Source organism: Lynx canadensis, chromosome E1 (genome assembly GCF_007474595.2).
Source record: "Lynx canadensis isolate LIC74 chromosome E1, mLynCan4.pri.v2, whole genome shotgun sequence".
NCBI lineage: Eukaryota > Metazoa > Chordata > Mammalia > Carnivora > Felidae > Lynx > Lynx canadensis.
In genome coordinates, this window is record NC_044316.2 from 27,431,466 (window position 1) to 27,444,138 (window position 12,673).

At 37.1% G+C, this 12,673-nt stretch overlaps 1 protein-coding gene across 1 annotated transcript in view; it reads left to right on the plus strand.

The window, feature by feature from the left end:
* TRIM37 (tripartite motif containing 37) overlaps positions 1-11,189 on the plus strand; it is a 129,989-nt gene extending 118,800 nt beyond the window's left edge. The window contains 2 exon segments of the mRNA XM_030295180.1: positions 8,454-8,564; positions 9,912-11,189. Coding sequence (XP_030151040.1) covers positions 8,454-8,564; positions 9,912-9,994 — 194 coding nt within the window. The 3' untranslated portion in view covers positions 9,995-11,189.
* The last annotated feature ends 1,484 nt before the right edge of the window (positions 11,190-12,673 follow it).

Sequence of the window (12,673 nt, forward strand, 5' to 3'; positions counted from 1 at the left end):
GATTGTTAAAATGTTAAGAAATAATAATCATTTCTTGACCTTTTGGCTTGGATCAAGTATAAAAAAACATTAAGAAATAAATATTTTGATTAAAAATCTTTATAGAAAGGACCTGTAGGTATTAGCTAGGTACTGTGCATGGATGGATGGATGGATGGATGGATGGATGGATGGATGGATAGTTTATAAATTGCAGTGACTTAAATTTTTATAGCATGTACTGGAATTATAGGCCCCTTTTATTCATTCAGCATATGAAATTTCTAATTTGCCTATCATACATTTGATGCTGGTGAAAAAGTTATTCTTCCTGAACCTGCTGTTTAGTTCAGGATTTCTTTAACTTGTCACCATCAACATTTCGGGCCAGATGATTCTGTGTTGTAGAGGGTTGCCCTGTGCATTGCAGCATCCTTGGTTTTTAACCATTAGGTGCCAGTAGTACCTCCTCTGACTCACAATAACCAAAAATGTCCCCTGGGAGGCAAAATCATCCCCAGTTGAGAACCACTGGTTGAGTTGAATGACTCAACTAGGGATGACCACTTTCTAAGAATCACTTGCCAGAGTAGATCATAGTTTCCTATGGGTACAAGGTATAGTTCTCAAGTATGCTGGTGGGTATTGTGTTAGTGGTGGTAGGAGGAGGGCAGGGAGGGCAATTGAAAACTGGTCAGGTGTCAGACCAGTTAATAGCCAAGAAAGAATGACGGGTGCTGTGATAAAAGTATATAGGGAGCTCAAAGAACAGGTGTGTAATAATAAAAACAACATAATATTTACTAAGTCCTCATTATTATTAGAGACTGCTAAAGGCTACCAGATTTACCTTGTTTTTTCAATACATGCCTACATGATAGTTACTTTATTATCTTGGTTTTATAAGGTGAGTAAGCTCTAGTCTGGAGATGTAACTAAAGGGAGCCAAGATGGCAGAACAGCATGGAAGTTTTTTTGTGTGTCTCGCATCCATGAAATAGAGATGTAACTTACCTTACGCAAAGTCACAGAGTTAATAAATGGAAGGGCCAGAATTTGAACCCAGAGCCAGTGCTTTTTAGTAACCTAGTTCACCTTCAGAAAGATGATCCTAAGGGATGAGTACAAGTTAGTCAGGTGAAGACTAGTGAAAGATAGGGCCAGAATGGAGACAGATGACAGAACTTGAAGCATTACATTGTATGTCCTAGTTACAATTCGGAATTTGCACTTTGGGGTCTAAGCAAGAAGTAAGATAATAAAATTATGTTTTAAAATTTCTGTTCTAGGCACATTGTGGGGAATGGATTTGGGGTGGGGAAATGGATGTGGAATTAGGGGCAGGAAAACTGGTAAGAAGCAATGTTAAATTAATGTAGGTGCGAAGATGACTTTTACTTAATTTCAGCCTTAAACTCGTAAGTTAACATTACCTTAGCAATTTTTCTATGTAAATAGCTACTTGGCGCCAAAAACCCTGAAACTTTTTGACAACAGTTTCATTTCTTATTTAAAGATAATTATTGATAGCTTATCATAAACTAGAGAAAGGCATTTAATTGTCCACCTTTAGGGTCTACCATGCACTTTCAAGTCTTTCAAATTCTGATATTTAGAGTAAAGTAGTCATGTGACCCAGTAATATATAAGGAGCGATATGATATAAAGAGCTCAGCACTGAGTAAGAAAAGCTGCTGTAAACATGCCAATCAACAGTGCCACAGAAGTACATCCTTGCAGTTTGTTGGGACCTAAACAGCTTGTTTACCGCTGGAGTTCCAGGGTAGGCAGTGAGAAGAAAACTAATGGATGAGGCTGGAAAAAGGGAATACAGTGGACAAAAGGAGCTCTGAGCCTTTTGGAATCTACTTTGTGAGAGGAGGAGAGTGGGGCCTTGCTGCTGTGGTAATATTCTATCAGCAGAAGCAATTCTCAAGAAACCTTTATTCTTTATACTTATAAGCCTTGGTAGGAAGTCAGCAAATGGGTTTGTCTTGTATCCGTGCTTAGGAGACACAAGGCTCTTATTTGAGCAGAATACCTAAGAAAATTTTCTGTGTCAGATTACTGTGGGTAAGTCATTCAGTCTGTCTGTCTGTCTGTCTTTCTGTCTCTCAAATCTTCCTAAAGAAACTTTAAGGGGCGCCTGGGTGGCTCAGTCGGTTAAGCATCTGACTTTGGCTCAGGTCATGATATCACGGTCCATGAGTTCAAGCCCCGCATCAGGCTTTGTGCTGACGGCTCAGAGCCTGGAGCCTGCTTCAGATTCTGTATCTCCCTCTGTCTCTGACCCTCCCCCATTCATGCTCTATCTCTCTGTGTCTCAAAAATAAATAAACATTAAAAAAAAATTTAAAAAAAAAAGAAACTTTAAAATAAAGCATTGTTTGTGTTACTGGCTGGGAATTTGGGACTACTAAGGAGGTCTGTTAAATATATTTGCCCATCAATGAGATGGTCTTCTTAGACATGACAGGCATTAGAGCTTTTTCTAAGTGGGACCATATGGGACAACCTTACATTAATCTTGTCTTTAATGGCCTGATACTAAGAAGGTTGACACTACCCATATCCCTGTCAATGCTGCTGCCAGTTGATACCCTCCCTGCAGAATTCTTGTAGGTAGACCAGTGTCTTCCTTGTGCAGTTTAAGACTGGAGAGAATATGCTCTGATTGAGCTCCTATTGAAGTAGCACTAATCTCTTTCAGTTAAGTCAAGGCTGTCAATATATCTATCCCAGGGAAAAGCCATGACATGCCTGTTACAAATCTTACTGGCAACCTGTCTAAGAGAGAAATACAGTTTGATACTCCAGCATAACTGATCCCTTTTGGGATATCAGTTAAGAGATTTTTATGTAAGTTAACAAAACTCAATTCGCTTAAACAAAAAGGAAGGTATACTCTCATATTAACATGAAGTCTCACATAACTGTGGTAGGGCAGTTTCAGGGTTGGAAAACTTAGATGTTCAGTGTTCTCAAGAACTCATTTTTTCCCCATCTTCCCCATCAGAGCACCTTAACATCCTCTTATATCTCATTAATCACTGGCAGAAAAAGGAAACTTGGCAAAGTCTATAAACATTTGGTTCTCCTCCTTGACCCATTCCATGTGGCCATATGGAAGAGGGAAGATACCAAACAGCAGTGAGGTTCTGTATTAGAAAGGAGTGAGGCAGTGGTGCCCAGTGGCTTAGTCGGTTAAGCATCCGGTTCTTGATATTGGCTTAGGTCATGATCTCATGGTTCATGGGTTCAAGTCTGTTTTGGGCTCTGCACTGACAGCGTTGGAGCCTGCTTGGGATCCTCTGTGCCCCTCTCTTGCTTACTCTCTTTCAAAAAATAAATAAACATTAAGAAAAAAGAAAAGAGTGAGGCAGGTAAAACATTAGTGTCTGTTGCACCAAGTGGTTAATATATTTCCTAAGCATCTGAAATTTGAGCACCCATCAATAAGGGAGTTAGAACTAAAAGTACAGTACTAACAGTACTAAGCATATAGTGGATGCTCAAAAAATGTGGTAGGTGATATAAAAATATCCTACTTCAAATTTCACTGTAAGATGCAGATTTTGTTTTCCGCATTTAACATCTCTGTGGCATCTTACATTTAATGGTATCTTATAATTACTATCAATGAAAGCCAGTTGTCTGAAAACCTATAAACACCTGGTAAGATTAAGAAAGGTCAAGTATTCCGACTTCTTAGAGTTGGTAAAATATCACTAATTTACTTAGGTAGGCAGTGGGTAGACATTGCAATATACAGGGCAAGGCACAGCATATAGCTTGTGGTCTGTTGACTGACAGCAGCTAATTTCATTTTTAAAAACAATGAAAGTGTTTGACCTTATGTTCACTCCCTCTCACTTGTTTAAAAAATTTTTTTTCTTAAGTTTACTTACTTATTTTTGAGGGGGGGGGGGAGAGAATCCCAAGCGGGCTCCACACTGTCAGCAAGGAGCCCGATGCAGGGCTCAAACCCACAAACCATGAGATACCAAGAGTCAGGCGCTTAATTGGCTGAGCCACCCAGGTGCCCCTCCCTCTCATTTATTTAAAAAAAAAAAAATTCTTTTTTTAATGTTTATTTAGTTTTGAGAGAGAGAGAGAGAGACAGAACTTGAGTGGGGAAGGGGCAAGAGAGAGAGGGAGACACAGAATCTGAAGCAGGCTCCAGGCTCTGAGCTGTCAGCACAGAGCCTGATGTGGGGCTGAACCCACCAATCATGAGATCATGACCCAAGCTGAAGTCGGATGCTTAACCGACTGAGCCACCCAGGTGCCCCCCTTCCCTCTCACTGATTGCAATGATTTATGCAGGACCTGTTGACCCAGTGTTGGGTATGGCCAACTATTAAGCTAGAGGTCAGGAGACCAATTTTGCTTTCTCATTACATTCACAAAGCTAGGGAACTTTCTTAAGTATGTGTTCGTGGCCCTGTCTGGTACTATATAAATAAATAATAAGTTTATACTACACTTCATAGGAATCCTGTGAGTGGTATTCTAAGAAATAGGAAGTTTGGGGACCAAAATAATTCCCAACTTTTAAAGATATATAATGAATAAAGAGTTTGAAAGATTTGGGGAATTCCTGAGAATCCAGAGAATGATTTCCTTGTTTGTGAATCTGTCAGGAATTCAGAAACACTAGTTCTAGATCAAATTTATGCCTTTGCCTGGAATTTCAACCCACTTGTATAGTGGGTTTTAGTATTTTCAGCAACAGTTCCGTGAAGGGCCACAAGGTGGAGGTGGTGCTTCATGGAAGTAGCTGGTTTGGTCTCTAAGGAAGAAGTATCGTACTTTGCTTTTTATAGCAGGAAAGTTTTAGTTCTCTTTGCTGAACAAGGAGATTTCAAAAATGTCCATACACCCAGCCTATGTCTTCTAAATATTTAAGGGAGAAATAGTACTACACAAAACTCTTCTTGGAAACAGAAGAGGAAGAATTCACTGGTAAAGCCATTTGGGGCTATAGTTTTCTTTGTTGGAAGTTCTTTTAACTACAAGTTGTATTTCTTTAGTAGGTAAAATACTTATTCAGGTGATCTGTTTTTACCTGAGTGACCTTTGGTAGTTTGTGTCTATCAAAGAATTTCTTCATCTCATTTATGTTCTTAATTTCATGAGCATAAAGTTACTATTTTAATGTCTGTAGAATCTGTTGTGATGTCCCCTATTCTATTCCTGATATTAGTAATTTTGTTCTCTTTTTCCTTAGTCTCCTTAGAAGCTTTTCAATTTTATTGATGTTTTTAAAGAACTAACTTCTTGTGTCACTGATTTCTTTTTCTGTTGTTTCCTGCAAATTTTATTTTTGTTCTGTATTTCCTTTCTTTTATTTGCTTTAAGTTTATTTACTCTTTTTTCTGGTTTCTTAAAATAGATGCTTAGATCATTGAGACCTTTTACTTCTCTAATGTAAGCATTTAATGGTATAAATTTCCCTGTAAGCACTGCTATAGCCACATCTCCCAAATTTTGATATGTTGAATTTTTATTTTCATTCAATTTAGAATGTTTCATTAATTTTGGAAAAATTTCTGCCATTTTCTCTTAATGCATTGTCTGTCCTTTGTTATTCTTGCTATCTGTGGCAGTCTGTTTGACACCAGTGGAACTATTACCATTTATCCCCTTATATTTTAACTGCTTTTTAATGATATTCATTTTTCTATTTCTTTAATATTCTGTTTAATTTCCTTAGTTCTGTCTTTAAGTTTGCTAACCTCTTTTCCAACTTTGCTTAAATCTATTAATATTTTAATTTTAATGACTATATCTTTCATTTCTGGAAAGTCTGTTTAGTAATTTTTTAAGTTTCCTTTCTCATATTAAACAGGTCCTTATTTTAATTTATGAAAAAATCATGGTATTGTCCTTCTATTTGTGTATTTCGCTTGACTCATTTCAGGTGGATTGCCCGCCTTTTTTGTTTTGTAAATTTTAATTAGAACACACCTTTCTAAGAATCTTTTTCTGCCTCATCTACCCGTCCCCTGAAAAAAATCCATCCCCCCCTGTGATAATTTATGACCTGGATTGTGGAAGCTTCCCTCCAGAGAAGCTTTTTTTTTTTTTTTTTTTTTTTTTAATGTTTTAAGAGTATTCACAAGCACTTCTATATCTGCTCTAAAGTCTTTGTTAGTTAGATACTTCCAGCATCTCATTCATTTCAGCATTGATGTTTGTTGATTGTCTTTTCCTAGGTCTTCATATGCTGAACTCATTTTGGATTGTATCCTGGATTCTTTTTTTTCTTTTTTAATTTGAAAGAGAGAGAGAGAGAGAGAGAGAGAGAGAGAGGAAACATGAGCAAGTGGGAGAGAGGGGCAGAGGGAGAGGGAAAGAGAGTCTTAAGCAGGCTCCACACTGGGCTCCCAACACAGGGCTCCATCCCATGACTCTGGGATCATGACCTGAGCCAAAATCAAGAGTCAGACACTCAACTGACTGAGTCACCCAGGCACCCCGTATCCTGGATATTTTTAATATGTTATGAGATTCTGGATCTTATTTAAATCTGACAGTTTGGGGCACCTGGGTAGCTCAGTCAGTTAAGTGTCCGACTGAGCTCAGGTCATGATCTCACGGTTTGTTAGTTCGAGCCCCGTATCAAGCTCTGTGCTGACAGTTCGGAGCCTACAGCCTGCTTCAGATTCTGTGTCTCCCTCTCTCTGCCCCTCCCTCGCTCCCTCTCTCTCTCAAACATAAATAAACATTAAAAAAAATTTTTTTAATGTTAAATCTGACAGTTTGGTGGTACTTCAAATTCTGGTCTACACCAGTATACCTGTTCCTATTTACTTTTCAGTACCCTTAAAGAGCTGCTTCATGGATTCTGTCCAGGTTTTATAGCTTCATTTAGTGGGAAAGATGGAATGGAATGTGCTTATTACTCCATCTTACCTAGAACCTTTACTCCAGAAGATTTTCCATTTGCTTTATTCAAATAGCACTAGCTCCTGACCAATTTTTATATTAATTTCCTGAGACTTAAACCTCAACTTTAAATCCCAAACCTAAATTAGGCACATAGGCCTTAGTTTGAATTCTGAGATCAGCTGAGCCCAGCAGAAACAGACAGGAGACTGTATTCCTATACCAGTAGGCAGACTTTTTCTAGTCCATTCTTTCAATAAGAATTTTAGCTTTATGCAGGGAAATAAGTTTTAGTCATTCAACTCCCTTTCTGTGGTGGGTCCAAGGGAATATTAAAGATGTTCACATCTAAATCTTGGGTTTCTGTGGCATCTGACCTGTTAGTTTTCCTTACCTGTTTGTTTTGGTACCTGTGTATTTCTCTTCTTTTTTTTTTTTTTTTTTTTTTTTTTTAACATTCATTTATTTTTGAGAGGGAGATACAGTGCAAGTGGGGGAGGGGCAGAGAGAGGGAGACACAGAACCTGAAGCAGGCTCCAGGCTGTGAGCTGTCAGCGCAGAGTCCGATGTGGGGCCCGAACCCACAAGCCGTGAGATAATGACCTGACCTGAAGTTGGAGGCTTAACCAACTGAGCCACTCAGGCACCTCTCTCCTCTTTCTTTTAAATGGGCTGTTCATTAACATATATATATATTTTTTTATATTTTCTTTAGCATGTATAAGGGTTTATAGCAGGCAGATTTCCAGATTTTCTTGGTCACTATCTTGTTGAAAGAGAAGCACTTTGTATAGAATTCTTCTTTTTCTTTTTTCTTGTTTTAAGTTTATTTATTTATTTATTTTGAGACAGAGAAAGGGAGAGCACAAGTAGGGGAGGGGTTGGAGAGAGGAGGAGAGAGAATCCCAAGCAGGCTCCACACTGTCAGCTCAGAGCCCAACAGGGTGCTCAAACTCACAAATTGTGAGATTATGACCTGGACTGAAATCAAGAGTCAGATGCCTAACTGACTAAGCCACCTGGGTGCACTTAGAATATTTCGTTTAAGAGTCAGTTGATGTATGTAAAAACAAAATTGGAGGCCGAAATGGGATAGTAACTCATTTATTGCTAAGAGCTTTTGGAATTTCTTATATACACGCATATGTGTAAGTATAACCATGTATTTATATAACATTTATATGTTTTAGGCTAGAAACGATTACACCTATATTGAATCAGGATTAAAAGTTTCTATTATCTCTTATGACTCTCGAAAAAACTGTTTGCTTTGGAAAAAATATTCTCAATATAATGAAATTAATACTGGTTTCAAATTACTACTTGCAGATACTTTCCACTACTTGTGGAAAGGGCAATTTTAATCTTTGAGAACAAAAATAAAACCACTGCTCTAAATAACTAATGAGAACTGAGGTTTGTGTGGTTACTTTTTTATTTGTTTTGTTTGGTGTCTTCCACTGTCTTGGGATCTAGGGTAAAATTCAGTAGGAATCTCAGTTTAGTGGGCGAGGAGACTTTGTTTTCCTTTCACTAGCAGTGGTTTCATTTCAGAAACATGTTCTCCCCTTCTTTCATGCCAGGAATGAGCAGTGACAGTGATATTGAATGTGACACTGAGAATGAGGAGCAGGAAGAGCACACCAGCATGGGAGGATTTAACGACTCTTTCATGGCACAGCCCCCAGATGAAGGTGCGGCACATGGTCTCATTTCACAGAGATTAATAAAACCGTCTCTTCTGCTGCTATTGCTGCTGCTTCTTTTGCTTCTGCTGCTGCTTCTCTGCTGTTTCTGCTTCTTTTTCTTTTTTAATTATTGTCTTTTGTGAAACAATATTCTATGGGGTAAACTAAATGGTGAGTACTGAAAAAATGTGCTAGGTACTGTTTGGTCAGATACCTGCTGGATACTACTTAATGGAGCGGGCTCAGCAACCTGCTCTAGTGTATAGCCTGTAACCTAAGAATAGCATTTATGTTGTACAGAGCAAACAACAAAAACTGAGAAGACTTTTCCATAGAGGCAGTCTGTAGCCTACAATACCTAAATATTTTCTATCTGCGCTTTTATAATAAGAAAATGCTTATCAACCCCTGGGGAGGGTTCAGATGTTATTAGATGTTAGGAGCCTAGCTTAATAAGGACACTTTTTAAAAGATTTTTTTTCTGACTTCTTAGAAATGCATTTAGTTTATGGAAGCATCATTTTTTAAATTTCCTCTTCCTCCCAAAATAGTTTTAGGAATAAAACCCACTGAGATAAAGTCATTGTTAGTATTTTTGTTTTGTTTTAGGAGTACCACATAATGATTTGATAGTATGTATGTATTGGGAAATGATTAACACAGTAAGTTTAGTTAACATCCATCACCCATTACTAATATTTTATCCAGAGTCTTTAATGATCAGTCTTAGCATTCCTCTGCAAGATTTCCTGGAATGGCAACATTGTTAGGCTTATGCCAGTTTTCGGCATTACAATTTTACAGATTTCCCTGAAGTTCTGGTTTTTTTTTTTGTTTTTTGTTTTTTGTTTCCAAAGTAGAGCTGAGCAGTTGATGGTTTTTAGGTATTATGACACTGTTAGTAATTTTCTTTTTCTGAAAGAAGCAGCTAGATTTTGGGCACGTTATTTTGAGTGCTGATGGATTTTTTAGTGATATTTGCATGTGCAATTTAATTTGCCTTAAGATACATTTTAATGTTTACAAAGTCAGTCTTCAAAGTATATACATCATCATCATTTCCTGTTCCTTTCTTCAGCTGCTCCCACAGTGTCCCCAGGAGAACAAAGTTAGGCAGTGACTTTCATCTTCTAATTATGGGTATTACACATTTTACTTTTTCTTGTTTTTTTTTTCCCTTTGTGCTTACTTATACCTGATTCAGATAACAAATTTTCTATGAAGACAGAGGTTTGTCTACATCCCACTAATCTTTATCACTTAACTAACATGCTTAGGAAGATCACTTAAAGACATGGAAAAGAAAATACTGGTCTTTAAAAACTGTTATCTGCTTTTAATTTTTTATCTTAGATACGCATTCCAGTTTTCCTGATGGTGAACAAATAGGCCCTGAAGACCTCAGCTTTAATACTGATGGAAACAGCGGAAGGTAATTTTCAAATCCAGAGAACTGACTTGCAAGCTACCTTGACCCTGAGATTTGCTGTAGTTGGTGCTCAATTTGTCATCGGTCAGATAATCAGATTTGGTCTTATTTTTTTTCATCATCTCTACCTGAAATAGTATTTCTGAAACTTTAGAAAGTAGCACAATTGTAGTATATGACATTGTACACAGGACAAAATTAGCAGTGTGGGAAGAATTTTGTGTAATGTAATGAATTAACAGTGTAGTCCTCAATTAATTTAGTAAATCAGTATATTCCTAAAAGGCAGTTTGTCTCCTGCAATAGAAAGGTGGTTAACTGCCGGACAGTGTACGTAGAGACCGTGCATGCGCTCAGTAACTTGCTCAGTCTCGGTACTCCTCTATCCTTGGCTAGATTCTCAGTTGTGTTTAAATGACCACCTTTATAGTTTGGGTTTTAATCGTAGTTTATAGCTTCATTAATGCCTGTAAATTAGGGAAGAGAAAAGTTACTTATGTATAGATTCTGCCCTGTAGATACTTTATGTGAATAAATAAAGCAAAAGTAGACTGAATCTCCTCTTTGGAGTATGTTGGCTGACTACAAGTTAATTTATTTATCTTTTCTTGTTTGTTCAGGTGTAGACACACTGATTAATGGCATAATCTTTCTATTATATGACTTTTACATACAGAATTTTAAATGAGTTAAGTTCATGTGAATTGGTCATGTTCCATATGAACACACGGAAGATCATTTACAATTATTTCAGTTTTTCCTGCCTTTTATTAAACAGCTGTAGTGCAACAAGTATTTTACAGCCCTCTTGTCTCTTTTATTTTCATTAGTTGGACATTGTTTTCAGTGTCAATATGTTTAAAGTTTCCTACACATTGCACAGTGGTTTACATGAAACTGTGGTATAATGTTTACTTTCATACTTAATTAGCCCAAAATAATTGCCAAACTTTCCATTGTGCTCCTGGATTTGTGTTTGAGCTGCTATAGCATTTGTGAAAAAATACACTGAAAGTTGGTAAGAGACTATTGAAGAAGCATGAATATAATACATGTGAGAGGCACCTCCTCTACTTATATTTTACTTAATGAAGATTGTTTGCTTTTCCATGTCTACTGTCTTGCCAAATTCTGTGATTCATGGTTGGCTTTTGTTCAAAACAGGTCGCACTTTTTGTTAATAAAATGAACTTGAGAAAATATTATGCCTCTGCAATTTATTAAAAGTGGGACAGGAAGCCCCCCACCCTTTTTTTTCCTATTCACATTGCCTGTGTACAGTTGAGGCTGTTAAGCTCTATAGACTGTTGTAAATGCATGAGGAAATTAACACTTACTTATATTTTATACTCTTACACTCTTGGTAATATATATGGTTGCTTTTTCTCCTTAAAAGCTAGTTGGAGGGGCGCCTGGGTGGCTCAGTTAAGCATCTGACTTCAGCTCAGGTCATGATCTCACGGTTCATGAGTTTGAGCCCCACGTCAGGCCCAGTGCTGACAGCTCAGAGCTTGGAGCCTGCTTCAGATTCTGTGTCTCCTTCTCTCTCTCTGCCCCTTCCCCATTCATGCTCTGTCTCTCTCTCTCTCTCTCAAAAATAAATAAACATTAAAAAAAAAATTTAAAGTTAGTTGGAAATATTTAAGTACTATAATCATATGAGAAGTAAAAATTTAGCATTCACTTACTAACATGATAGTGTTGGTGTAGTGTCATGTAGTTATTAGGTAGTTTATCATGCAGTGCTCTAAAACATAACTAATACATTCTTTAACACATTTCAGTATCTCTTAGAAATGTTTTTCGGTTTATCACATTTTGTTGACATTTTTTTAATCTGACTTTTTGTTAACCTCTATACTGCATTGTAATAGATGAAGATATAAAGCAACAATTTTGCACCGTTAGTGTTGAGGGCAAACCATTGTACGGATTGATTAGTAGATTTTTTTTTTTAATGAGGTTCATTAGTTGGAACCCGCAAACACAAATATGTTTGACTACTTTGAATCTCTCACTGTTAGCAGCTCTTTCTTCACTTTTATTTGATATAGAACTCAGTGCTTTCCTGTGTATCTTTATAATTTTATTTATTTTTAAAATATGGGAAACTACATGTGGTTAAGAACTAAGAGAAGCCTGAGAGTAGACTGCTCATTTGGGAAAATTTACTTGTAAAGCTTCTAGCACACATGATTTAATCATGAGATTCTCTTAGGTCATTAATCTACAGGGTAGCATTTTGAGGTATCTCTCTTTTATTTATTGGGAGGATGTATACTTTTTTTTTTTTAAGTAGGCTTCATGCCCATTGCAGAGCCTAAAGTGAGGCTTGAACTCACAACCCTGAGATCAAGACCTGAGCTGAGAACAAAAGCCAGATGTCTAATTTACTGAGCCACCGAGGCGTCTGGATATACTTTTTAAAATCATAGATGTTCTTAACCTTTGCTCTTAATTTTCATGACCTTGCAGTTTTTTTTAGTGAGTGGATTCCCTAGAATAACATAGTGATATTTGGATCGTGGTACATTTTTGTCTTAAGTATTTTTCTAGCTCTTCTGATGCTTTCAGGCTACGTATAAAAACAATCAGGAGTGCTCTCCTTATTTTGGATGAGTTGAGAGCTGGTTTAGACCATTTTATTTAAAAAAAATTTTTTTTTAATTTATATTTTGAGAGAGAG